The 26,889-nt window shown below is 35.7% G+C and overlaps 1 protein-coding gene across 4 annotated transcripts; it reads left to right on the plus strand.

Moving 5' to 3' along the window:
- The first annotated feature begins 705 nt into the window (after window positions 1-705).
- Window positions 706-26,664, plus strand: LOC144657122 (uncharacterized). 4 transcript variants are annotated; one of them, XM_078517427.1, is made up of 24 exons: window positions 706-838; window positions 11,657-11,754; window positions 12,310-12,348; window positions 15,211-15,324; window positions 15,918-16,001; window positions 16,233-16,403; window positions 16,509-16,627; window positions 17,091-17,169; window positions 17,312-17,371; window positions 17,701-17,784; window positions 17,947-18,047; window positions 18,385-18,456; window positions 18,690-18,747; window positions 19,320-19,370; window positions 20,328-20,432; window positions 20,688-20,759; window positions 20,985-21,071; window positions 21,185-21,277; window positions 21,727-21,876; window positions 22,153-22,220; window positions 22,690-23,557; window positions 23,720-23,798; window positions 24,358-24,443; window positions 24,816-26,664. In XM_078517427.1, the coding sequence occupies exons 2-24, from the start codon at window positions 11,725-11,727 to the stop codon at window positions 25,098-25,100; spliced, it is 2,955 nt and encodes a 984-aa protein (XP_078373553.1). In that variant the 5' UTR covers window positions 706-838; window positions 11,657-11,724; the 3' UTR covers window positions 25,101-26,664. The 4 variants fall into 4 exon arrangements, with proteins under 4 accessions (XP_078373553.1, XP_078373551.1, XP_078373554.1 ...); XM_078517425.1 differs by lacking the exon at window positions 706-838 and adding an exon at window positions 7,368-7,487; XM_078517428.1 differs by lacking the exon at window positions 706-838 and adding an exon at window positions 7,368-7,487 and having other exon boundaries at window positions 21,185-21,271.
- Window positions 26,665-26,889: the final 225 nt, after the last annotated feature.

The raw sequence follows: 26,889 nt of genomic DNA on the forward strand, positions 1-26,889 counted from the left end.
ATATCAAGACACGATGAGCCTTATTAAAAGCTCTTGACCGTAGCAGGAAGTAGTTTAGAATATGTTATGGTCTAGAAGATTGGATGCCTTTTAAACGGATTGATTGTGATCAATACCTGCATTTAGATTAAGAAATTCTTTTCGCATATAGCTTAATTATAATATTTTTCTAGTCATTATGGGGAAAAATATAATTTTTGAGTCGCCTAAATTTTTCAGAAATTGGACATTGGTCAGTAACTGATATTGAAAGAGAAACTGTGAGAGTCAACATCCCAACTTTCCTAAGTTTAAATTTAAAGAAGAAGAAATTAATTGCCATTTCTGTGTATTCTAGATGACGTGGGAATACCTTCCTTGCAAAAATGCTGACAAAACACCTTTTCCGTTTGATTGTTACATTTTTGCAATTTTGCGTTTTTAGCTTCTATCCGCCAAAAATACCCCACTCGGGTTCTCATGGTGACATCAAAATATTTTCTGACCGTAGCAACCTATCAGAATGACAAAAATTTCACCGTCCAGTTATGACGTCAGATTATTAAAAAAATATAACAAGCGGAATATGATCAAAGCGAATATGATCGGCAAAGTAGACTGTCTTTCGTCTGCATCTTAATCTGTCTACATCCAAAGTATTTAAAAAATGACCGCCGCGATTGTCTTGGAACATACCACGACGTGAGTTAATCATATATATCAGCCCTGAAAGCTTTAGCCGCTTCTTATTTTTGTTGTGATAACTTGGCAAATATACGAAGGGTACAGTTGCAAAGGACTGGTGTCTAATCACTAATGCTACAGAAACCGACGATTTTTGCCCTCACTGCTGAACAAGGTTTGTTACCTTCTGATTTGAAAAGGGTTTTCCTAAATGATGTCACACACTTGTGTTGTAGTTGTAGCTTATCCTGGGCTTAAATGAACTGTGTCACGGCTGAGTTAAGTGTATTTTATACTCAAATACTCGCTATGAAACTTAATGCTAGCGAAGACATTACTTTCATTGTTCTAAATGACAAAACAATAGCTTCATTTCATACAAATACGTCTCCCGTCCATTTTATATAGTTAAAGTTACAAACAAACGAGATTTTAAAACTTTGATAACAGTTCAGTAAAAAATCCATATAGTAATCTCCTTTCAATTTTTGTCCACCCGTGCCTTCTTTTGTATTTGCTTTGTTATTGAAATGTTCCTTTACTGTTTGGTAGTCGTTTTTTTTCTATTCACTCAATTTGACTAAAATCCGTACACAGTTAGTTTAACCTAACCCTTTAGCACCAAGCTCCGGGATGTCATTTGTCCGTAGTGCGGATTGCTATGCATTTCAGTCGTTTAGCGTTAGAGTTGAGGATATGATAGTACATTATACCCCAACAGGATGATTACGTGAATTAAAGGATTCATTAATACGAGTACCAAAACGTTATTTGTGCTATTGTGGCTTCCAAATAACCATCGAAAGTTATTACCGCCATAGCTTTGTTACCATGCCCTTTCCAATGAAGGAGTTTTGAAGGGTGCACACGCTTAATTCAAAGAAGTAAATGAAAACTGGAAGGTGTGTTATATTTATTCTTCGTTTATTAAAACTTCGCAGTTCCTACATAATTTGTGATAGGTAAACACAATTCGGAGATCGATCGAGGCCGAGAAGGTTTGTACTTTTTACTTTGGGTTTGTCTGCCAAACTCTGCATTTGTTAAAATCCTTTGATTCCTTTGATCCTTCAATCCAGACGGAAAATTCACAGTCCCCATAAAATCCTAAAATTATGTTGGGTAAATACAACTCGGGAATAGATTGAGGCCTGGAGTTCTTGAATTTTCGCTTTGGGTTTGACTGCAAGGCTCTGTGTTTGGTAAAAAAATCCTTTGAAATCGTTCTGGCACCAGTTACTTGTCGTCTTGTATATGTTGGGATTTAATTGGTCTTAATTGCTTTAGTTTGTTGTTTTACGACTGCCATCTCGATCAAAATCCTACAAATTTAATTTCCTTTATTAAGATTTTATCTGAAAAACGATAAGCAATATTTCAAAGTGGATATGAATATTGTCCAAAACACACAATCTGAGCTGGGTCGTCTAACATACTAGACCAGCGACCCGTGTAAATAGACTAAATACAGAGAAGTCAAAAACAAGAAATTTTTTTTTACCAAGCAGGCAATCTTGATAAATATACTGGCCTGTTCACGCATAATACAATTTTGTAGAAGATCTACATGTAAACGAGCAATACATAATATTGCTTTTTCTCTCCGCCTTCATTTCCTAGCGAAACGTAAGGTGTCATTGTAAATTTTGAACTTAACAGCTTGAATTAAATTTTCAACTTCATTTTCTCTTTTGGAAGATCTGTACATGCTTATTTATATTAGCTGCAAGGAGGAAACCAGCTGACTAAATGAACAAGCGGATGCTGCGGATCTCAATGTGCGGATCTCAATACCCATTTAAACAATTAAATTGAACTTAGAGTCATCCATTGTGGTACGATGTGCCATTGATAATGATACCATTAGCAATAATTTTATTTCAAGCCAGACAGCTAGAACAAATTTCTCGACTTTGTGTTTATTACACTTTGATGTTATTGTAATATTCTGATCGGTGGAGTGAAAATAACGTTGAACTTATGATAAAATCTTGATAATTAGAGCTGTGTACCAAGGCCATCAAAATAATATGGCACTCTATACACTGATAAAATTATAAGGGAATTTTAAAAATCTCACAAGAGAAAAACTAGCACTTAATAATATTTTGATATTCTACAATTCAGCAGCCTCTCTTGAGCTGTATGGCTTGTGTTTCCAATGAGAGCAAAAAAATTCTTCGTTCATAGTACAGCTGGAACGCTTTTCGAATTATAAAACGAGAACATGGCAATAGCCCTCTGAAGAGCAACCACTATAGCTACTATCCTTTTATAAAGGAGTTATTCCACATTTCTACTAATTCGTGAGTCAGCCTCGAGAGTGCTTTTAAAGGAGCTTGGAGCAACACATTTCATTATTCCTGTTGTCTGTATAGCCTGTAAAATGTGGCCACTGCTCTTATCGCGACGCCATTTAGTGTGGGCGGTGGGCGCCCACAGAGGTGACTCGTGACTAAGAGGGAATTTTATAGCTCGTTAAGGTTTCAAGGTGAGACATGCCTTGTATCATGGCTGTTCGTCGGGACACTCAACTCAGCGAGTAAGCGATATCTGTCTTTTATTTCAGGCCCTGACTTTGTCGATACTTTGCCCATAGTGACGAGTTATGTAGTTTATCTTCCATTCCATCACCGTTTAGAAATTACCTCTTGTTTTGCAGTCATGATATTTATAAAACTTGCGAAATAAACTTACAGGACTATCTTAATAGCACTAATTACAGAATACGAAAACCCTAAGGTCTGCGAAAGCAAACCTATAAATAAAGAAACTATCTGTAAAAAAATGGTAAGCAAAAAAACAAGCAAAAAAATAAAGAAAATAAGAAAGAAAAATATTAATATCATTGCATGGGAAGGAAGTGAGGTTGGAGGTGGATTTGTTGATAATAAACGATAACCTAAACCATTTATATTTTTCTCTAAACGTTTTTCTTGATATAATGGCAATATATGAAATGAGGTTGAAATGGTTTGTCCACATTTGACAATTAAAACGAATGGGGGAGGTGAACTTTGTATTGAACACAAGAATTCAAGCTAGATCACACAACTTTGCATGTAACGCTGCTTGCAATGGAAGCTTAAAAAAATGTAATTCCATACGAGACTATAGTTAACATCTTTAGCCATGTACTTCGGCTTAGCTTTCGTGTAATCATTCTGCTTAAGAATAAACAGTCTGCTGCAACGTGCAAGGGGAACGTTATTGAATTAACTTGCAAGAACATCTATCTGTATTTTAATATGGTTATGATGTTAAAATACAACAACATCAGAAGCATCGCCATGGAAAATCAATACAGTCAACATTATTTTAGTATTGTTTTTTAAAAAACATCTTCTTGGATTGCGTGCATTGCTCATACATATTACTAAAAAAACGTCCATTGAAGAGTGCATTTGTTGTCATACATTTTTACGGGTATAACGGTGTTTGATACAGCTTGAAAGGTTGATTTGCTGTTTCTTAGTGGAAATAAATCAAAGTCACACTATATTATGATGAAATAGGTTTTTTTCTGTTTAAACTAGTAGCTTTTTCAATAGTTTGTTGTTCTTCCAGTTTTAAAGGTTACTGTTATTAGCGACTACTACATGTAATTTTAGCGATTTTTTCTGAGCAAGATTTAGCGACTATTTAATTCAGCGATTTTCCGAAAAGTTTTAAAAAATCAGCGATATCGTGTAAACAAGTTTTTGGTGAGCCTGCGAATGCACACGTATTTCCGGCTGTCGCTTGTCGTTCACAGGCTATTTTTTTTTTTTTTAAAAAACATATAGTTTAGATGGGAATAAATGTTCATTTAAAGAACAAACGGAACGTTTGCATTTTTTCAATGCCAGAAATAACAAAGTTACCGGCATCCATTTCTTGAAGAATTTTTCAAGTCGACTATGTTTAATTTTGTTTTTTCTTTGGGGTGGAGGAGGGAGTACATAAATTTAACAAGTATTAAATTTGACCAAGACAAATTTTAGCGAGTACTAAATTTAGCGATTTTCGCCCAACTCGCTAAAATCACTAAACTGATTAGTAGCCGCTAACCGAACAATAGTAACCTTATGGTATTTTTTGATTCCTGAGGTACAAAGTCTCAAGTTCAGCTCAAAGTCGTTTGACGTTTGCGTTTATCTTTCTTTCCCGATTAAAATTCATTTTTCATGAAGAGAATCACTATTTTCGTGAATCTAACTCTTTGAAACTGAAATCGTAAAAAATTTTAACGCTTTGCTTTGGAAATGGGAGCTCATTTTTACTTAATAAACAGGAGCCAAGCCATCTAGGACTGTGACTTCCTAGTTACTGATAACTGCTCAAGAAAGTTGCATCTTGACTCCTCCTCACTTGAAAGAGCTCTACTGAACGCTGATATCAAATGTGTCAACAATTTCCCTCAATATCTTAATTTTTCTCAGTAATAAAAACTAATTTTTTAAAATGATAATAAAAAATTGAGGGAAAATACATTCACTTACCTTCAAGTTTGACAAGCCATTCGCTTTACACTGACTGACCTATCTTTAGTTGGACAAAAATGAAAAGGAAGAATAAAACTTACTGATTTGAGTTCAATTAATTCACAACCCATACCTGTTATCCCCATGGAAATAAATAAATAAAAGCATGTTTTTAAAGAAAGGTACAGCAGTGTTACATACCTATTTTTGGCTGTTGTAAGGGTTGCTTCCGCTTTTTGATCTTTGTAAAACTCATTACCACGCCCTTAATTGACACAAATAAAGAACAATAACAACCGATACAACCAAGCATCCACTAAATTAAGGGCACCTCCCTTAAGAGGACACTCAGTCATGGTCACGACCATTTCAATAAGAAAAGTCCATGAAAGTTTGTATATTTTCAACCTATCTGAAGTGCTCACCTCTTGAAAATGCGCGTGCAAACCTTTTTGAAGTTTCTTTGTTGGAATCATAGTAAAAATAAACTTTCTGTTAGCGAACAAATTTTGTATCGAAACTAAAACTGCGTTTTTCAATTTTTACGTAATGCAACACCCTAGTCTCGGCTCATTGGAACAGTATTGAATTATTAGGGACTTCACCTTTCTCCATTCCTGTGCTTTTTACGGACACCCCCGTATGTGTGCACTGAATTCGACAGCTAACTGTTCCTGCTTGGAAACGGGAGCTTAAAAGTGTATCGAATTTCATGAGATACATGAAGCTTCTGTTGCGTGAGTAACTGAAGGTTCACACGCTCATTGCATGATAACTTCAAGTTTTGAATGAGTCATTTATTATACAAAGAACAGAATAGTGTATCAATAGTAAGTGCGATTGTAATGGAAATATATGTAAGTGTACATTGATTTATAATTAAAATAATTAAACTATTAAAAAAGAATTAAACTGAGGAACTGACTGAGAAGAAAGTTGGTATTTTGTTTGAATCGCAAAGTTGGTATTTCATTTGATTCACCATATTCGCCTTTGTTCTATTGTTGGAAGTTTAAAGTCTTGCATGTTCAGGACGCCGATAACTACGAAGCCGAAGCACAAACATGAATATACGATATGGTAACTTGTTTAAAAAACACATCAAGTCTTTGCTTGGTTGAGTTAATAAAGACCTTATATTGAACCGAAGTACTATGTGAAAAATATTTAATGTTATACTTATTTTTTTATGTGTCTTAAGATCATTTATACAAACGACAGCGCTAAAGCGGTATTAAAATAGACTTCTATTTTAAGTAAATATCTGCTAAAAATAATTTTCTGTTCATGTAAATGAAAATCACTTAACACAACCACAATCAGTTCCATAAAAATCTGTATTTTACGTGATCAGATTAAAAACGGGTTATAATTGCATCATTAAATGTCGTCAATTGAAGGTCTTATACGGTCAAACCTCTTTAATATACGCACAACAAATGAACAGGGCTGAGGGCCCGTATTATGTACATATCCGTATTATAGAGACAGAGATTATAAGAATTTAAGTTTCTCTGGGACCAAGTTAACTGTAAGGAACACGATGTGTCCGTAGGGAGGGGTTCAACTGTACAATGTAAAAATTCTAGAGCAACAGCCTTTGACCCAAAGCAAAGCATTGGCATAATATGTAATATTTTGTTGTATTTTATACGCATGGACCATTTAAATTTCCTTAAGTTATATTACCACGTAGTGTGCTTTCTCACGGATATTGAAGATATTGGCTCTCTACGGGTTAATGGAAATTTGTCACGATGGCAAAAATTTCAGTTTGCGGTAAAAAGTAAAGTATTTAGAAAATGAATATATCACTGCTGAGTCGTTACATAAAATTATACCTCACAATTTTGTATCAAAGATTGAAAAAGTGGTTGAAATGGTGGTTTAATTATTGTGAGGAGCATGATATAATGAGAAATTAAAGTTATTATTTACACGGTTGCCAATGGATACCGCACTTTAATATCCGCCCTGTGATGACTTCACACTCGTTTCGTAGCCAGATTTCCCGCCTGATCTGACCAAACATCGCGCGTCAAAGTGTTTCCTTAGATTTTCAGATACAAAACGATTTCCGGTAAGAGTTGACCACAAACTGCCTATTATTGCCGATTTCACATTTAATTTGCGAGTGAAAGAGAAATGTTTCTGAAGAAAATGGAATTGGATCCAGGCCCCACGACTCTCTTTGCTCCCGCAGTGCCATGCCAATACAGGTCAGTGGCTATTTATAGCAAGTTCAAATTCTCATCAGGAAAATCGTTGTCAAAGTTTTGCAAAACTTTGCGGTTTATTTGCTGTCCTTTTATCAGAGACTTTTGTCTCTTTTGTATTTAATTTACTACGTTGACAAATAAGGTATGTACTTTTGGGTTACAATCGTTATTTTGCGACTCATTACACATTTTCTCGATTATTGATCATTACACCCTGACTCCGCCATCCACGACAGACTGCCAGTCAATATTGTTTAATTTTTGTAATTTCATGTTGCTGCCGGTGTATATATGTAGTTTACTTTGAATATATTGAGATCAAAGAAAGCTCTAACGACTTAAGAATGTATAATTTCGTTTCTATCGCTTGGGAGAAAAAGTAATTTACTATATTGCCTGTGATTTAGTCGTTAGAACTCAGAAATACCTTAGGAAGACCAATCTTGGACGCCGCTGTCGTTTCTAGCCTCGAGTGCTTTTCGTACTTGAGTAGACATTTTATGTCATTTCATTGTTTCTATGTTGATTGGCAGATAAATATTTGGGTAACAAATTTGCGGTGAGCACAAATGCATGCGAATCACTGCGGTGTGATCATTTGTATATTATTCGCCGAAAGGAAATTTCGTGACTCTTTATTCGAGGCGTTACGCGGTAACTTCTAAGGCTTGAAGTTTTCACGGCAAGCTTTCTCATTTAAATTTCATAAATCCTCTTGCCCGAGTTGACGGTAAGTGAATGCGGCTTGTCATGTTTGTCTGTTAAATTTAGGTTTCCATTTGCCTTCTGATTATTGCAAATTAGGTTTGTTTAGCAATGGTTAGCACTAGTGTTATCAAAAATAATATTTCGTCTAATCTCTTTCCCTACCGAACGAGAATACAAGTGAAACGATTAATCGAGCGGCTTTCAAAAGGCAATTCCTTCAGAAACTTTTGTTTGATAAGTGGCTCGAATCGAGCATTCTTAACGAAAGAGGTATTTTGTAAAAGAACTGAAGCATTTTTGAAACAACTTACTTTAATTGCTGGGTGGTAAATGCGAAATTATGAGTCATTACATTCAACATGGATTGTGTCATGTTATGTGATGTTTTGGATTCAATTTAATTCCCTTCGCAAGGAGCGGGAAAGAGCTTAATTACACCTATTTCTTAGCACAATAGAGTCTTTGTCAAGTGATTTGCAATTTCTGTTTGGGAATTCATGCTTCGTTTGAAATAGTTGTTTGATGCACTAAGGACCACATCAATATTAGAACTTGCTTATGTGGTTAAATCGTCTTTGGTGAAATGATCTTCTTAGTGCAGGATGTACATCCAGGATGTAGTTGGTTTTCCGTCCAAAAATAATAATGACAGTCCTTTCATTGTGTTGTCCAAACTTTGCTGTTTTTGTTTCGTTTTCCTTGGGGAGAATCAAAATAATTCAACCGAGAGAAAACAATTCTAAACATTCAACACTCTTAAAAGTACAAATTTGTATTTCCTTTATTACCCTGGTACATGTTAATCATTTTTGGCAAGAAGCTAGAACAAGGTTTTTGTGAAATAAGCTATTTGCTGCTACATGTATGAAAATGAAACATAGAGGCTTGAACGTCAATTGATTGTTAAGTCATATTTTTGGCTCCATCATAATTACTCACTCAGAGCAGGCATGGAGTTATTTTTGGTCATGACACGACCAATATAGAAAGAGCTTTTATTATGCAATTATTATGCCCTGAGTTTACAAGTCTTAGGTTTAAACTAGGGCAGTACATTTTTGGGTGCTTCACTGAGCTTTGGCATATAAAGATCAGAAACATCTTGGCTCGGTAAACACCCAGCATGCCCTATTGTAGTATATTGATTTCTTATACACAAACATTTTTTGGAACTGAGTGATAAAATTAAGATTTAATTCAAAGTGAGATGGGTTTACAGTGTTGTTCTAGCAAACCTTGTAGAGCATTAAACAAATTTGAGTTACATCTCATGGAAATAATAATTAACATGTATTTTCTAGGCAGTGAAACAGATGTTTTGCATTGCAAGAATGCTCATTTCACCCAATAACAGCAGGAGATTTGAGTTAAATAGGTCCATTAATGATTTGCACTACAGTGATCTGCAATCTATGATTGATAACTTGTGTTTAGAAAACCATAAACAAGCAACAATCAATCAGTCACTAGTACATGAATCTCTGCAGGGTTACTTGCATTTCTCTACAGTCTACTGCTAGGCATGAAATTAACCTCACAAAAACAGTTCATAATAAAATTTGAAGGTAAAGCTGTCATGTTTTTCACTTGCTTGAAAGCACATGTTTTTACAAGTTAGTGCACTTTGCACTTTGGTACAAATAATTTTGAAATCAAGGTCTAATAAAGGGAATAGGTTGTGGATTCTAGAGTTTGCCTTAAAAAGATTATAACAATCCATAGCTCAGTAATTTTGTAGGTTTTACCACAAAACATGTATGTACATTTTATTCTATGCTTAGGAGAATTCATACAAACATTTAGAAGGCTAGAAAGTCATTTGCATATTTGACAGAAACCATAAATTGTAAAATTTTGTATTGGTTGTCACTGTAGTCAGCATTCATTTTAGAATTCCATAACAACAGTAGGTCCAGAAAACTGAACTACATGGGTTGGTTTGAGCTGGAAATCATTTGAGATACAGTCAACTCTCTCTTAACAGACACCTCTATAAGACGGATACCTCTTTAAGACAGACACCTGGTGTTGGTCCCATCCCTGTCGTTTTTCAGTCATTTTATTGTAACTAAACTCCCTATAAGACGGACACCTCTCTAAAACGGACAGTTCGAGCGGGTCCCGACGGTGTCCATTTTAGAGAGTTGACTGTAATTATGTGGTCTTCCAGTCTTTCTTGTAAATGAATGAATTTCATTTGGTGAAATGACTGGAAATGCCTGACTGTTATTAGGCAACCTCTTTTACTGTAAGGAGCTACATGTATGTCAAAGACAGTATAATTATCATGAAAAAATTGGATGACTTTTTTAAAGTTTGTTATTCATAAGCTATCATTTTCTTGGTCCTAACTACCCGGGTGGGGGACTCCCTTATGAAAGGGACGGGGATGCTCGTCATCTCGCTTAGGGGTGTAAATTTCGGACTTTGGGTCTTGCTTAGGGTGTTCTGAGCAAAATAGCAATATTTTTAGCCGTCAGAGTCTCATTTAAGGTTACACACGAAGAAATAAATTCTCTTTTCAGAATTGTGGTATCTTTTAGGGGTCTGAAATAGCTTGAGCCATGCCCAGATTGGTCTCTTTTAGTGGATATTTTCAAAATTTCCGATGAGCATCCCTGTCCCTTTAATATGGGAGTCCCCCCCCCCCCTGGCCTAACTACCCATGTTACTTTATTTTTTGTTTATTATTCTTTGGTGTTTTTCTACCTGAGAAAACTATTATTTTGAAGTTTCCTTTTATTTAAAAAGTAATTGTGTACAATCAGAAAAATGACTTCTTGAAAATATCATTACAAAGCTTGCAAAGAAGTCTTTGGGAGATACATTTAGTTGGAAGAAATATTTGAGAAATTGTTCAGAACTTTCAATTCACCCTCCAATAACATTTGGAAAATTTCCGAGAAAGCAAAATATAAAACAATTCATTGACAGAGATCACAATTTTTATAATCCTAACTCAGAATTGCATGACTGTCTTAATCACACGCTTATGTAATTGGAATTTCATGAACTCACAAGTTTCAATATTGATCGTGGGATTATTTTCAAAAGAAACTGTTGTGTTGCGTTGGCAGGCAAGTGAAAAACACTTTCTAGTCTATTTCTAACTTGGAATAAATTTATTTACCGCATTTGGGGATTTGCTCTAAAAAAAGGGCTACCACTTGAAATGTCGCTTGTTTTTATCAAAAACAGCTCTCAACATACCATAGTTATAAACTCCAAGTTGGTAATTATAAGCTATTTGTTAAGTGCTTCCAGTATTGGCTTTGTTGTCTCGTTTGCTTGCTATTGCATTATCAACCTTGGGGGTTTCCTGTAAGTAGCCAAGCATTATCCTGTCTGTTAAGATCTGTGGTTATACTGTCTAGTCGATAATACCTGACGTTGTATCTACAGCTGTACGTGATTGAATGCAGTCTTCAACAGAAGCGAGTTGATGTATATGTTTTTGTTAATTTGTAGAAAATGAGGTTCTTTGCAATAATTATATGTGTGAAGTTATAAATTGTAGTTAATAATGTACAATTATAATTAAATTATTGTTAGTTTGTCTTGACCCAGTCTGTAATTATTATCCCTTATGGTTTTCTTTTGTAGGGCAAGGCTATGAGAGATAGACAAAAGACAGTTTACGGTTCTCTGGCTTCAAGTCCTGTCCACGGACTATGCCTCTTATTGAGACTGGAATGGAAATGGTATGTTTCAATCTTAATCTACAGAATAATGAAGCATTCATTTCCTTGTACCTGTATGCAGTGCGATGCTTATACATGTCCATGAGTTGAAAATATCCTTGTATGCTTAGATTTTGGTACATGTACATGCGTGCACATGCAGTGTACATGCATATACACTGCATATACATGTCATTGGACAATTTAAATGGGTAGTATTGCTGTATGTTTTTACGAGTCTTGCAGGATTTGGCAAGCCTGTAGCCAGGGTGAGTCAAAAAAGAAGACAAGTAAAAATTTACAGCGATCGAGCATGTTTGTAAACACACAAAAATGTCTATTAAATTATGATTATTTTAATAGATTTACTATCCAACATTTTTTCCCTGAAATCTTAAGTTTCCCTGTTTTTTAATCTTTCGCACGTTAAGAAAGAATAAGAGGACTACATGAAACCTGTTGATCCAGTCTTGTGGAGTTTTGTCATGATATTTTCAAGAAGTAATTTTTCTGATTGTACAAGATTGCCTTCAAATAAAGGGAAACTTGTGATCACTCATCTTTTTTTACCAACAGAAAGAACATGAACAATTGTGTGATTTAATTATATCAACGGTGAGTTGTGTTGATGAAAGTTTTATTTTTTTGATTAGTTTTCAAATTAGCTTTGTATTTTTACCGGCTGTACAGTCATGCATACCGTACCAACAGTTAGTCAGACACAGTAACAGCAAAATCAGTACATACCAGATGAATTTCTTTTTCAAGGTGTTTCTTTTGTTAAATTTTACTGCTTAACTTATGTGTGAATTGATTTGCAATCAATGTATTAAACTAGTTAAAATGTATATGTTGTGGTTTAATTTTTTCTTTGGTTTAAAATTTTTCAAACCAGTTTGATTTTTATTTCCCTTTGTTTCAGATTATGTTAATGAACATAAGACAATGAAAAATAAAAATCAAACTGGATAGAAAAATTTTAAACCAAAGAAAAAATTAAACCACAACATATGCAAGCCAACAAAATTTTAAAATTTAAAATTTTATTCATTAGTAAATTTATTTGTCATTTTTTAGCTTTATCTAGGATAACAGCTTTTACATGGGAATTCAGTTTCCCCCTGCTGTTATCCTCCCACTATTTTTTTATTATTATTATACATTTTATCTTTTTTGTTGTAAATATTTTTTGTAATGTTGGGAAATCTAATAAATAAAATAAAATAAAACACTTGTGACCCTCCATATGAAAAGGGGGCTTATCGTAACAGCGTTTCAAGAGCGTTTTTGTTTGAAACGCGTTTGAAACCCGTTTCAAATGCATTTGAAATTCGTTTCAAAGTGTTTGAAACGCGTTTCAAACAGTAGGCGTTTGAAACATGGTGAAACGCGTTTGCATGTGTTTGAAACGCCATGCTTAAGATTATCATTACTGTTGAAGCATAATTTATTCAAAATATAACAACGATTTCAGTTCAAATTATACAGTGTCTACAGTAACTGAGGAAATCAGAGAATGATGATGTTGTAGCAGGAAAACTTTTTGATTTGAGTAACATTTTCTCCTCATCAATAAATTAGCGTGATGCACACTTGTGTTAATTGCAAGAGCTTGTCTGTGAATATTGCATTGTGTACAGTTGTACAGTCTATAAAATATACTTACATCGTATGCCTTATCCACATCACTTTGTGTCTGAGGCATGTTGAAAATATGTAACGCGTACGGTAAACAAACACATTCGCTGCACGAAAACTATATCACCACATATCCTGAAGCGTGTTTCTTGCTTTTGGACCATCTTGTCGCTTGTTAATTCCCTTGTAACTTGAAAAACCAAACTGAACAACACATTTAAACTGTCCGTTCGGTTAACCGATCGTTTTAACTTTCAAATCTTGACCGCCAAATAAAGTAAACAAAGTATCAGGTTTTATACAGATCGTGTGCATTGTCACCTCTCACACATCAGGTTGTTTTCTGAAGACTTGAAATATATCACATTTTATCGAGATAATTTCGGCAAATAAGCGACATATTTCACTAAACTATAGATTGTAAAACGAAAACCTTATGTATGAACAGTTACATTTGAAACTGTTGCGTGTAAAGTAATTCTACGCCACGATTAATCACGTGCGGAACTCGTGTAACCTGATGCTTCAAACCACAAGCCGGTCGCTTTGAACGTTCAACAGCGATCATTTGAAGTTTCCGAGGTTTCATGAATGGAGAATGGCAACGCACACAGGAGAAAAGGAAACTGCAAATTTATGTTCCCTGTAAACACACTGCGATATAAATATTAAAAATTGTATTGATTGATCGATGAAAAATTCACTTTCGGATGCCAGATGACACGTGTTTTCGGTGAGTTGCATTCCTTCAAATGAAAATACAGTCGCCGCTGAGTACTCGAGCGGCACTATTGATTTAATTTTATACTCCTGTTAGTGAGAAATAATATCAACCAGCTGGCTTTATCACACAGCGATTTTGCAGTTAACAGTTCGAAAATTAAGACAGGTTATCAAAACTTCTGCGCTATGTTTAAGTTGACTGCACATGCAGCCCAACTGCAGTAATTCAACAGTAAAATGAGCGCTGCTAAATGGCTGCCGCGGAAAATTATTTTGTGCAGTTAAATTGGAGCTAGTCTACAGTTTTCGCTAAATTCTGCAGAATGTCTGCCATTTGAAAGCAAAAGGGCCGCAGAAAGTCAAAAACAACCTTTTCACTGAGCTTCCGGCAACACGGGTAGACGTCATATTTTGTTTCGATTTGTTACCAGGATGTTCTGTGAAACCGTTCCAAAAATTACTATTGGGAAACTGTCATAAACAATGTTGTCTTCCTCCTACGTTTAGTAATAATTATGCTAAAATAATTTGGCGTTTCAAACCCTATAAAATGCGTTTTCTGCATTTGAAACGCTCTAAATTCAAAAGGTGTTTGAAACGCGTTTGAAATCTGTTTGAAACTGTTTGAAACCCGTTTCAAATGCGTTTCAAACGCTGCGTTTAAATGCGTTTGAGAGAAATTGCGTTAACCCCCCTTTTCACATGGAGGGTCACACTTGTGTTTGCTGTTTCCATGTTTTAGTCCTTTATGTTGTCAGAAGTTCTTGATATTCACCTCTAAAAACTATACTAAAACAATTATTCACCTTTAGCATGCGCAGTGAACATTGGTGAATATTCACTTCACCTTGGGCAATTATTGTTAAATACCTGTACGGTATATACAGTAAATTATCATGAACATAATTATGTCAACTGTGGTTTAAATTGTTGTTGGTTTAAAAGTTTTCAAACCAGATTGATTGTACAATCATGTAATTTCCTTTGTCCCAGATTATGATTATTATAATTTTGATTTACAAAAAATCATACTAGTTTGAAAAATTTTAAACATGGAAGGAACTTGAACCACAACATTATGCATTGTACAACAACTTTTTTGTGATCGCTTTACAGGGAAAGCGTCTGGAGGACCAGAGGTGTGAGTTGCCTGTTCCTTTAAGGCATTCTTGGTGCGTTCCTTCATTGGTTATTGAAAAAATAGACGTCAATCAGGAAACTGCAGAAGAGGTTAGTTTAAAAATAAAAATTAATTATGTATAACCCTGGCATGCAGGTGTTATTTTTTACATGGTCATTCTGAGGTGCACAGTAAAATAAAATTTTCCTATCTAATTAGGTTAATTAGTTAGTTTAGTCCTTGGGAATAGGACAGCCAAATAGTTAATCAATGCTCTTGTAACATTTTTCTCATATTGCGCTGATAATTTGTTGGTAGAAAGAGGCATTTTAAGATTCATTTTTATAATAAGTGTTTTACTTACATGTAGTGGTATAACATTTATTGCACTCTACATGTATAAAGACCCTGGCTAGCTACCTACAGAGTCAAATAACTTGACTAATCTAAAGTCCAACATATTTAAGGTCAGACCATCTCACCATTGACACTTAAATAAAGTTTTCTTTTTCTTTTCACCTTCCATCAGTAACTTATCCCTGCATTACATGTACATTGTGCATCTTATTATGCATTGTGCGTAATTTACATTATTTTGTATTTACAAGTTAATATTCTGATTTTGTGTGTACTAGTACATTTGTGCAAGTTACATTCCAGTGCTTGTCCATGAAACATAATGTGTTTTTAAATTATAATTCAGAGTGATATTTCAAAAGAAGAAGAAGAAGTTGAATTAGAAGAAGAGGAAGACGAAGATATGAGAGATTTAGACCCTGTCAAAGAGGTACAGTTGTACATTTCCTGTATAAGGCGGAGTCTCACAAACAAAATGATACAGAGCTTAATTAACTGCAGATAGCCATGAAAGTTATGTCCAGCACTTTTGACATGACATGGGTTTTGTGTTTGTTTGTATACAGTTTACAATTCACTGACAAATTGTACACATTGTATGACCTTATATTCATTTATTTATATTTGAATAATTATTGTTTTACTCCTCCATGTGCTGTAGGTGTTAGCGGCAGGTGGACCTTATCCTTTAGTGGTTCTGCCTGTTGGAGGTGAATACTGGTTGGAAGGAAGCAACCATAGCAGCTTTACTGGCCATGATTTCAGGCCTTTTGACTGCAAAATAGAGACAAATAATGTCATCCAGAGTTATAGGAGAGACTTCAGCGGAAAGGTGCTTTAAATTACTTAATGCTGCATGATAAGGTTCTATCCAGCGTGTGTCTTTTATAGAATTTGGCAATGGGTTTTTTATAATACTTGTTTGTTGACATTTTAGGAGCATCTGAACTTCATTTGTGATGATGAGAAACTTGGTCCTGTTATCTTGTCTGTAAAGCAAGAGATTGAGAGGCTGGATGGCTGTGACACTCAAGGATTTATCAGAGTGATTTTAAGGTACTGTACAATCATGAGTTGTTGTTGTTGAATAAATGTTTAGCCTGCATTACAGACAAACTCACCTGCTGGTAAATTTTGTATGTGAAATGTATAGAAGCACCAATTATAGTCTGCTGTAAAAATCATGCTTGTAGGGAAGGGGGAGGAGAGGTTGAGGTGTAGAGTGACTGGATCTGAATGCTCATTTGGTCACTGGCTCACAAACAGACTTTATCAAACTTTTGAAGCATTGTTTAAAAATGCTTGTCAATTATGTATCACTGATCATGACTAGTAGAATAGCATTATTCACTGCACTCGCAAAAATTCCAAGACAAGTAAATTACTGTACTGTTGTGAACAGAAATTAATGTTGTTGATTAATATAGTGCTATATGTTATTGTGTCAAATGTTTTGTGGCATATTTAAATCAAATTTGACTGAGCTGTGCATAATTTTTGTTTTCATCACACTTGACAGAACCACTGAAAAGACTATTGCAGACTCTCTACCAATAGAGAATCTATCTGAAAATCCAGGACCAAGGGAGATTATTAAGGTAGGTTATTTGCATGTACAATCATGTAGTTTAAAGCAGTAATTTGCTAACAACCCTACAGCTCTGTGTAGTTCTAAATGAATAGCTAGACAGTGCATTTTTTATGTGAAGAAAATGTGTTGATATTATATATTTTTTTTAGTATCTTCTTGGAGAGGATGCAGACAATGTGGATCAGTTTCAAGTTTTGGCTCATCCTAAGGTACACAGTGATATTTGTGTTTTTGTGTACATGTACCGTAGTAATCTTTTTACTTCCTCACTTTAAAAACAGACTTGTCTAAAACCTTTCCCCCCTGTTGCCACTGTGTAAAAAGTACAGCCACACATGGCAAACAAAATGTAATATTACCATTACATGCACATGTTTAACTACTTCTCAAATGTTGCAATAATTCAAATCAGATATTTTTCTTCCAGAATACTTAACCCTTAAGCCTGAGTTAGTGCTGGCATGATGTACAAATGTACATGTAAAGTTTCTTTTTGTCTAATTCTAACATGTCGTTTTTTTTTCTTTGTTAATCTCAGGCATCGGAATTGATTGTAAAGTATGATGAACACAACTTGTCCCATTCATTCAAGTTTGGAGTGATCTACCAGAAATATGGACAGGTAATGACAAGCTTTAAGTCAGAGATGAATTTGATTGCTAAGTCATAAATTTTAACTTTATCGAAGTGTAACTTATTATCATGAACATTTAAATAAAGCAACTATGACCATGTAACTGTTACTATGTTTGTGCCCCTGATGAACCATGAATTGTTTTTTCAGACAACAGAAGAGGAATATTTTTGCAATCGGACCCACAGTGCAGGCATGAATGAGTTCCTTGAGTTGTTAGGTGACCAGGTGTACCTCAAAAACTTCAAAGGGTAAGCTGTGAGACGTTGAGTTGTGTTTGAATTGTTCCTTCACGTTTTTTGTTCTGTAACATGTAAGCATTCACAACACAGAACCTTGAACTGATGGATCGTGGTATAACGTGAAAATGGAAACTTTGCTGTCATTCTTTACATGTATTTCTTTTTGTCAGGGCAATTGTGTTAATTTTTCAATAGGCATCGGGGCATTATGCTTGTTGCTTCATTGACAGTTACTCAAATCGAGTAGCCGGTATCAGAATAGGTCATACATGTCTATGTAACTCTTAAAATACTTGTTTGATTCAATTCAGGTTTGACTTATAGTTTATTGCATTATTTTCACAAGGTTTAATGGAGGCTTGGATGTGAAACATGGGCAAACAGGAGAAACATCTGTTCATACTGTGTTAGATTCCAAGTAAGAACCAGTCACAATCTCTTATGAGTTTCTTGCGTTAGTGCTTCCAGCAATCCTCCCTTACATTGTATTTTTTACCTTCCTTTATTCCTTTCATTTGTCTTAAAAGCGTGTGCATGTCGTCAAAGAGAACAGTGAACTCACACGGCCACCTGGTCAATTTCTCTTTTAATGGCAATCGTTATACTGTACGAGTCTGTAAAAGATAACTCAATTTGTAATGTACTTTTCAGGGAGATCATGTTTCATGTTTCCACTCTCTTGCCGTTCAGCAGTGGCGACAACCAACAGGTATGGAGGAAAAAAGTAGTGAATGTGGTAAACAGTGTTATGTGTGAAATTCAAGTTACGGTACAAGAACATGTCTTGCTGTTAGTTTATCATTGTTTTCTTGATAAACTGTAAGTGGTGATTGTGTACCAGTATTGTGTGATTCACATTATTTTCATTCTCTGATGGAAAGCGTCATTTTGCTCGTTATTACATGTACCTGTATATTGATGAATTTCCAAGCAAATAGAGTTGGTGTCAGGAATAAGGGAAATTGTCCCCATTTACAGCTAAACATCCTCACAAAAAACGTTTTGCATATTATTCATTTGATCATTTACATGTAAAGGATGTTTTGATAGTTAACATTCTGATGAAATAAAGTTTTACACTTCATTCATTTCATCAACTTAAGGATGTTTTCATGCACCAACAAATTCTTAGACCTAACATTAAAGGTACCACATGGCACTCAGTAAGGAGAATTACAATCTGGAGCTCGCTTTAAATTAGAAGGCATGTAACCTTCTTACCTTTGTGGGAGATGTACTTGAGATGTTTGTTTACCAATCTTGCTTTTGTTTATTTTCAAGGTTCAAAGAAAGAGACATATCGGCAATGATATTGTTGCTATAGTCTTCCAAGTAAGTTGCTGTCACAAGTGTCTTTACTGTTTAATGAAAAACTATGAGATCCCAGTTTGAAAGAGAGCGCCATTTTTAACGAATTTCAATAGAAGCACTTGAAATGTTTCAGATTCTTATTCTAACATCGAAATGTAACCCAATTACTCTGAAGGTTGTCACCCATATTAAGGTGTTGTCTTCCCTTAGAAATTTCATAGAAACTGTTGTTAACAGCTACAAGGTTCTTGAAAAGAGCCAAAGTTAACAAAAAGGAACTTCACCTCTTTGGAGTATCGAACAACTCGGACTGCACCTACTGCGGCCATCCAGATTCGATAAGTCATACTTTCATCGACTGCCACCTTTCTAAACAATTCTTTCATAAAGTTTTACAACACTTCAATGAAGAAAACGGCACCTCCTTTACGCAAAGTGATGAAGAACTACTCTTTGGTAAATCACTAAATTCTGCTCAACTGCAACGACACTCTCTAAAAAAGAAATTAAATTACTGCATGTTATTAGCTAAGTATTACCTTTACAATCAGAAACTTAATCAAATAGAGCCTGGGGTAATTGAATTCGTTAGGAAACTTAATTTTAAATACCGTGTAGAGAAATTTATATAAAAATTTAGACTAGTTAAAAGTATTTGTTAGTAAGTTAGGCTTTATCGGTTAAATTGTGTAACTTGATGTATTTTTATCTTCTTTTTTTTTTTGTAACTGTGTTTTTTTTCACTTTCTCAGTGTAACGTGTGATATTAAATAAATGCATTAAAAAAAAAAAGTTTTTTTTTTTCTTGGAAAAGTATTAAAAGCTGGTTAAGATTTTTAAAACACATGCTGTAAACTCAGTGCTTTATAGGTTGTTATCGAGAGGATTGTACATTGTTTAACAATTGAAAAAGTGTAAGCCTAATTGTTGTTTCGATTTTGTAATCTCTTTAACACACAATGTTGTGATTGCATTTAGGATGAGAACACGCCATTTTCACCAGTTTCTATTCGCTCGCATTTCCTACACGTCTTCATAGTAGTGCAGGTTGAGGAACCAAACACAAGCAACACAAGATACAAGGTACAATAGAAGTTGTAACAGTAAAATACTTTTTACGTTTTTTCGACTATGCAAGTGTTGAACAGTGTTTCATTTGTTTTGATGGGCATTAGTTGCGAAAATTGTGTTGTTGACGGAATTGATTCTATATGTATTGACTGATTGACCGACTGTCCTTCTGTCTCACTGACGAATCAACAGACACATCTAAGGGATCTTGGTGATAAGATGACCTAACACTGTTTTATTTATTAGAATTTATTGCTATCATTGTAGGTATCTGTGACAGCTCGCGAAGATGTTCCTCATTTCGGACCCAAACTTCCAAATCCTGCCGTTTTTAGGAAGGTTTGTGGTGTTTCACGATTTTAGTAATACTTTATTAATAATGTACATGTACTCCCTCCCTCCCTCTCTCCCTCCCTTCCTTCTGTCCTTCTCTTCCTTCCACTCTCCTTCTCTTCCTTCCACTCTCCTTCTCTTCCTTCCTTCATTTTCCCGTCTCCTATTTTTAGCCAAAGAGCAGCATTAATTAGAGATGGAAGTTGACGAGTGTCGTCTGTTCGTTGGCAGGGCCCAGAATTTCGCAAGTTTTTGTTGACAAAACTGATCAATGCTGAGCTGTCCGCTTATAACAGTGCAGAGTTCGCCAAATTAGCGGTTAGTCTATAAATGTCTTATCACATAAAGTGCCTGTACATGTTCGCCAACATGCTGCTTGAAATTCCCTTTTGAGCTGCGATTATTTATTTGTTCGTCTGATTATTTGTCAGGATCGAACGCGCTCCACTCTGCTTCGAGGATTATCTAATGATTTACTTGAGAAGAACGCTCTGATACTTGACGCTGCAGAGGAGGAGGTACATGTAAGCCCCTAACTAGGAAATGTAATAACGAGTAAAAACCTGTAAATCTTATGATACATACAGTATGTTACTTCTCCTTATTGTGTCAATACGATGACAAACAGCGATGAGTATTAAGAAAATCCTCAACTAGGGGATATTGTCCCACTCTATTTTATTTAATTAATAGAACAAATGGCAATAATAACTTTATAAGGCTGATATTACAAGCAGTAATCACGAAGCATACATAACATGACTGACTAATCCAGGGCAAGTGTGCCTATGTGTACAAACAATGCAAATCGGCAAAACTTGTTGTTTTTCATTAGTGAACTTGCTACTTCCTAAAGCTTGGTACAACTCAGCTCTTTCTAGGAGTCACGCTGTGTTGATAAAGATGTTAACTTTCCACTTGCTATGAGTTTATAATTAATTGGGACGATTTGTTTTTGTGTATCTGGCTTTAGACTCCGAGGAAGGGCAAGATGTTTACGTCAATCAGGAAGGTGTGGCGTAAAGGGAGTCCTGTTAGTCGTACCATGTCCATGAGAGAGCCACGTGCTAGACCAGATGATGTGGACTCGGATGACAGTCTTCCTAAGAGCTGGGCAAAGAAGGTAGACAACAAGGACAATGAGCAAATTTGTTCAGCAAATTGAATCAGTGACCCGAGTCTTCGTAAACTGTATTAAGGATATGGTCAAAAGTTCTTCGGATCTTCGTAAATGTTCGTTTAAAGGCTCGCGTGTATACTGACTCTGAGAAAAATGATAGATTACTGGCTCGTAGTCTAGAAGCACAGTCTGTGATGCGCTAACCATGCACAAGACTAGAGTACTTTGTGTAATCTTCACCAATCCTCATAGCGTGATGTGTTTCATATTCCCATCCAGGCAAATCAAAGAAGAAAGTCTGCACAAGGCTTACTGTTAACGAAGAAGGCGTCTAAGCCGCCGAAAAAGTAAGTTAACGGAAAAAACATTTGAGTGCTTTACCTTTATTTATGCCAAGGAATAACGGTTGATAGTGACATTCCCAAAAGTGATCAACATATCTTTTCTCGTTACAGTATCAATAAGTTGTTTAGCAGACAGTTGCTGAGAGTACACAAATTAATCACCTACAATGTAGTTTCTTTTGGTAAACAACCAAATTCTCACAAATGAAAGTCGTTGAGGAAAGTAGTCGAGTTGTTTCTGCTTTTGCTTTTTGTATTTCCTCGCGGCGTTTTTTATTTTCCTGTTGTAGTCGTGGTTTGTTAGATTACAGTTGCCGTAAACTCTGCGTTTGCATTTCCATAATAAATATCCCTCGATACTTGCAGCGTAGTCGCTCACATAAGTGAAAGTGTGTGTGAAAGTGGATTTAAGTCAGTCTTTCCCACTTGTTGAACAGTCGATGTCTTACCCATGTATTGCATTTGTTTTCAGGGAGTTAACTCAGGGCCGCGCAAAGAGCATGGAGTCGCTTCTAATTCAAGAGCAGAACAAAGGCAGTTCTGTGTTTTATGCAGCAGACGATTCCAGTTCTGAATCAAACACATCTGAGAGGTCACGACATCGTGACGAAGACGCTCACTCTCCAAGGAAACATAACACACGTTCTCGGACACCTGAACCACGAAGAGAAAAGATTAACTCGGATACATATACAGGGTCACCTCGACTGCCACGTAACATGCCACAAAACATGACACATGCTCAATCTGTCCCTACATTGGAAGGTTATGATCGTTCATATAGGACTCCTTCTAAAGTGCCTGACAAATCGACACATTCACGAGTATCTTACGAGGGAAGTTCCACTGGAGAATATCAAGTTCGGTATGTCGGCGGATATCGTTCGGGACCCGAAGATGAGTCGGATGAGCCAATAAGACTTACGACTTACAATCGGTCTCCGACGCGTCTCCGAAGGGGCTCTGATACCATGGATAGTGCAGATGTGAGTCAAAGTGAAGACTACACTCAGGCAAGCTCAAATACTTCTGAAAACAGCACACCTTCTACGTATATCGTTCGCAAACTTCAAGAAGAAAAAATAGACCGCGACGTTCCTCTGAATTTTAGTAGATCACCAACAAGCTCGCCTTACCTCCGGAGAAAAGCACAAGAAATCCAGGGCACTCCAATTAATACACAGTCAGCGGGTTCAAGTCCAGTTCCTGCACAAAAACAGAAGAAAACCGCCATAGTTTCACCCTTGTTAGATATGTCAGAATCCAACAGGCCACGCTCTGTTCTACCGGGGCTTATGATGTTTGATCCAACCGACCCTGAGTCAGAGAGAGTTGAACAGGTTAGTAGGAGTGTGTTTATTAACGTCATAACTAGCGCTTAATTAATTCTCCTCTCTCCACCAATCCCAGAGCACCTTGTGGCGTTTAACTCAGTCTACGCTGCTTCGGCTCTTGCTTTCGTTTGACGAGTTTAAAACACTGTTATCATTGTTTCTTCTCAGGTGTTTGACGAGAGATCTCCGTCCCTACCCAAGCTAGACAGTGACAGCCTAGCCTCGACAGAGGATTTATCCTCCAGTGGTAAGTGTACTTACTTCGGTGACTTTCTCAGTTACTTTATGACTTGTATCAAACAAAGCAAACGTCAATGCTGGGCATTACTCGCATTTGTAAAAGACGACTTTCTTGTGGACTGCCTCCTTCAACAAGTTTACTTTGACTTCCCAAATTCCAATAAATCCCGACTGGCAGTAGACTGGCCAGTTGATTATTTACAAGCGTAGAGAGATGAACACACTGAATCCATCTAGTGGCCGAAAAATGGTTCTCAATCCTGGACATCCGGATTTAAGTTAAGCGCCGCCTTGTGTTTTGAGATATTTTGACACTTTAGGTGCGGTCACCATTGATGACAACTTTGTAACAACTTCATGAAGTTACGTTTCCACCAAAACAGTAATGGAATGTAATGGAATAAATCGGTGCCTAGATGCCCTTTAAGTTTGAATATTGTTTACACGAGGAATTCGGTGGAGCTACAAAAGCTGTCAAGTTCTTTTTGGTGTGCTTTGAAGTCACAAGAGATTGAATTTTTTTTCGATGGTTAACTTTTAATCCCTTATTTCGCATTGTTTTTCAGAATCTTACTACAGACAAATGGAAATGTTTAAAAATGAGATTTCAAGGCTCAAGTGTGAGAAACTTGACCTGGCTAGACAGAATGTGGTAAGTAAAATGAAAAACATGCACTATGCATTTTCTACAGTTATCTGATCTCAATTAAGCTTCAGACAAAGAAATAATGCATATTAGATTAAATCATGATTATGCATCTACAGACAGTACTTTCTTTTTTAACCCCGAGCCTGGTAGGAAAACATTTACAAATGCTTTTAGATAGATTAAACTTAAAAAGGTCTCCTGGTAGTTGTAGTAGTGAAATGACGCCATTATGAAAATTCGCTATTGAATTCGATTTCTGCTAATAATGCAAAGATCAACCTCTTCTGGTAAAAGCGTTTTACTGAAAAGTTTTATTTGTCGGCCTCACCAGTACATTTATTATAGTATTAACTTTAAGCTTTCCTATTTCTTTAGTTACTGCAGCGTGAAAACCGCGCCATCAAAGACAGAGCCATGCAGCAGACCGCTGACTTGTACGAAGCCCGCTGTGAAATAGCTCGACTAAGGTCTCTACTTCCAAGTGAGAATGTCCCCCCTAGGGACTCCTCCCCGATAGAAACTGTCACGGTACGAGAGGGAAATATCTCTCCTAAGAGCAGTATTCCCCGAAGAGAAGTTACGACAGGAGTTTACGTTAGAGAAAGAGAAGAACAAGGAGAGGTCCCTCCAAGAACTTCTTATCGACACACACGTCTTTGAAAGCAGTAGGGTTTCAGTGTTAGTCATGGCTCACGGTACACGAAAAAAGAAACTATATATACCTTAGATTGCGTCATGATACAGCGAATTATCGCCCATACACAACTCCCATTCAGCTGATTGTAGTAAATTCACTTTGAAGCTTATACAACTGATCGAAGAAACTTTGACCAAAGATAAAAAGACACATTGCATAAATCATGCTCTTTAGGCTTTCAAGGATTGAAAATATTTTGATTATCAATAAAGGGAATATCACTTGGCTTTCCAATGCTGTTCACCCAGAAGCCCATTCGGTCTTAGCGTTCACACAGGGCCAACGTTTCTTCAATTAGGTGTATACTTGGATGCGTATTCTATGAAGTACCCTGAGGTGTACTCTACGCATCATGTCTTACGACTTTTTTTGTAATGAAGCAATGTAAATAAACTTCTGTGAATAATTGTACTCAGCTAGGTAAAAATCTACAAGATGATAACTCGCAATCTGAAAGCTATTTTTATTTGTTAAGACGTTGATCGAAAATGCAAATTATTTAACTTCATTGCAAATGCTAGTACAAGGGCGTTCAAAGAGTCCGATTCTTGTTTCCCAATCAAAAAATCCTTTTGTTTAGAAACGGCAGGCTTTATAGTCAATGATAAGCGATTGAGATTGTCTGGTAGTTGATTGGTCAGCCTGATTTCTGTCAAATATTTCTGTTTGTTGGTAAAGAAATCAAGTTATTGTTAGTACATGTAAGAAAAAAAATAATTTATCAATTGTTCATGTTGTGGCCTACTAAATAAACCGAGTCAATTTCATGTCAAAAATAAAGTTAAATGTTTGTCCTCTATGCAAATTTATTTTGCTACAAACAAATAGAACCCAAATTAAAAGATAAAAGGTTTCTCTTTTAAGTATTGGAATAAATTTTTGTGTGCAGTGAATCTTTTGCAATGTTAAATCATTTCTTGAAAGAGCTGTGTGTTACAAATGTTTCTGGTTCGGATAGGAGGATAAACAATCAATGTCAACAAATTCAACTCAAACTGTCACATTTACTGCTCTTCGAGCTGTTTGAGTTCTCTTTCCTTTGGTATTCAAGCTATTATTTTTGCAATCAATTTTAAAGTTCACAACACTTTTCTTCGAGTTTTAAATATTTCCTTAAGAGAAAAAAAAAAACAGCAGCTCTTTCAAGAAAGTTTAAAATATCGATATATTTTTAATGTCGATATATTTTTTAATGTTGTTTACACAGTGTAGCCAAGTGGGAATGTTCTTAAATCGTTATCATGTAAAATATAATTACCAATTTATTACGACAGATTTGTAATTAATTTCGGCTGACGTTTTTGTATTGTACAGAATTACAAAATAGATTAATTTATGATTATTTAATGCTGTTAGTCAAAATGATTATTTAGGTAAGCTAAAAAAATCGTTCTGTTACTACAATTATTCCATAGTTTTTGCAGTTACGTTTTATAAATTTAACAGAGAAAAAATATACATGCCAAAACGCGTTTGCTGTATTTATGACCATGATCATTTAATAAAGTGAACAAGCATAAATTAAAATTGTTTAAAGTTATGTTGTTTTTTACAAATGCAAAGACATTCCATGGTGTTTTGAAACAAGTGAAATGATTAAAGAAAACCCACTGCTGGAACAAATTGTTGCTAAAGTGTTAGAAAATTACCCCACACCTGAAATCTTTAAAACGCAAAATCCCCCCCCCCCCCTCTCCCGAATATAAACCCTTGGGCTTAAGTTTAGGTTTTGAAATGTTAGCTGAAGGAGTT

The sequence above is a fragment of the Oculina patagonica genome, chromosome 6, assembly GCF_052425735.1.
Source record: "Oculina patagonica isolate OP01 chromosome 6, crgOcupat, whole genome shotgun sequence".
Taxonomy (NCBI): domain Eukaryota; kingdom Metazoa; phylum Cnidaria; class Anthozoa; order Scleractinia; family Oculinidae; genus Oculina; species Oculina patagonica.

Coding starts and splice junctions, on each gene's coding strand:
- LOC144657122 (XM_078517427.1), top strand. CDS start 11,725: ATGCCTCTTATTGAGACTGGAATGGAAATG. Junction 19,371..20,327: donor TTGTTGCTATAGTCTTCCAA/GTAAGTTGCTGT, acceptor GATTGCATTTAG/GATGAGAACACGCCATTTTC. Junction 21,877..22,152: donor CTAAGAGCTGGGCAAAGAAG/GTAGACAACAAG, acceptor ATTCCCATCCAG/GCAAATCAAAGAAGAAAGTC.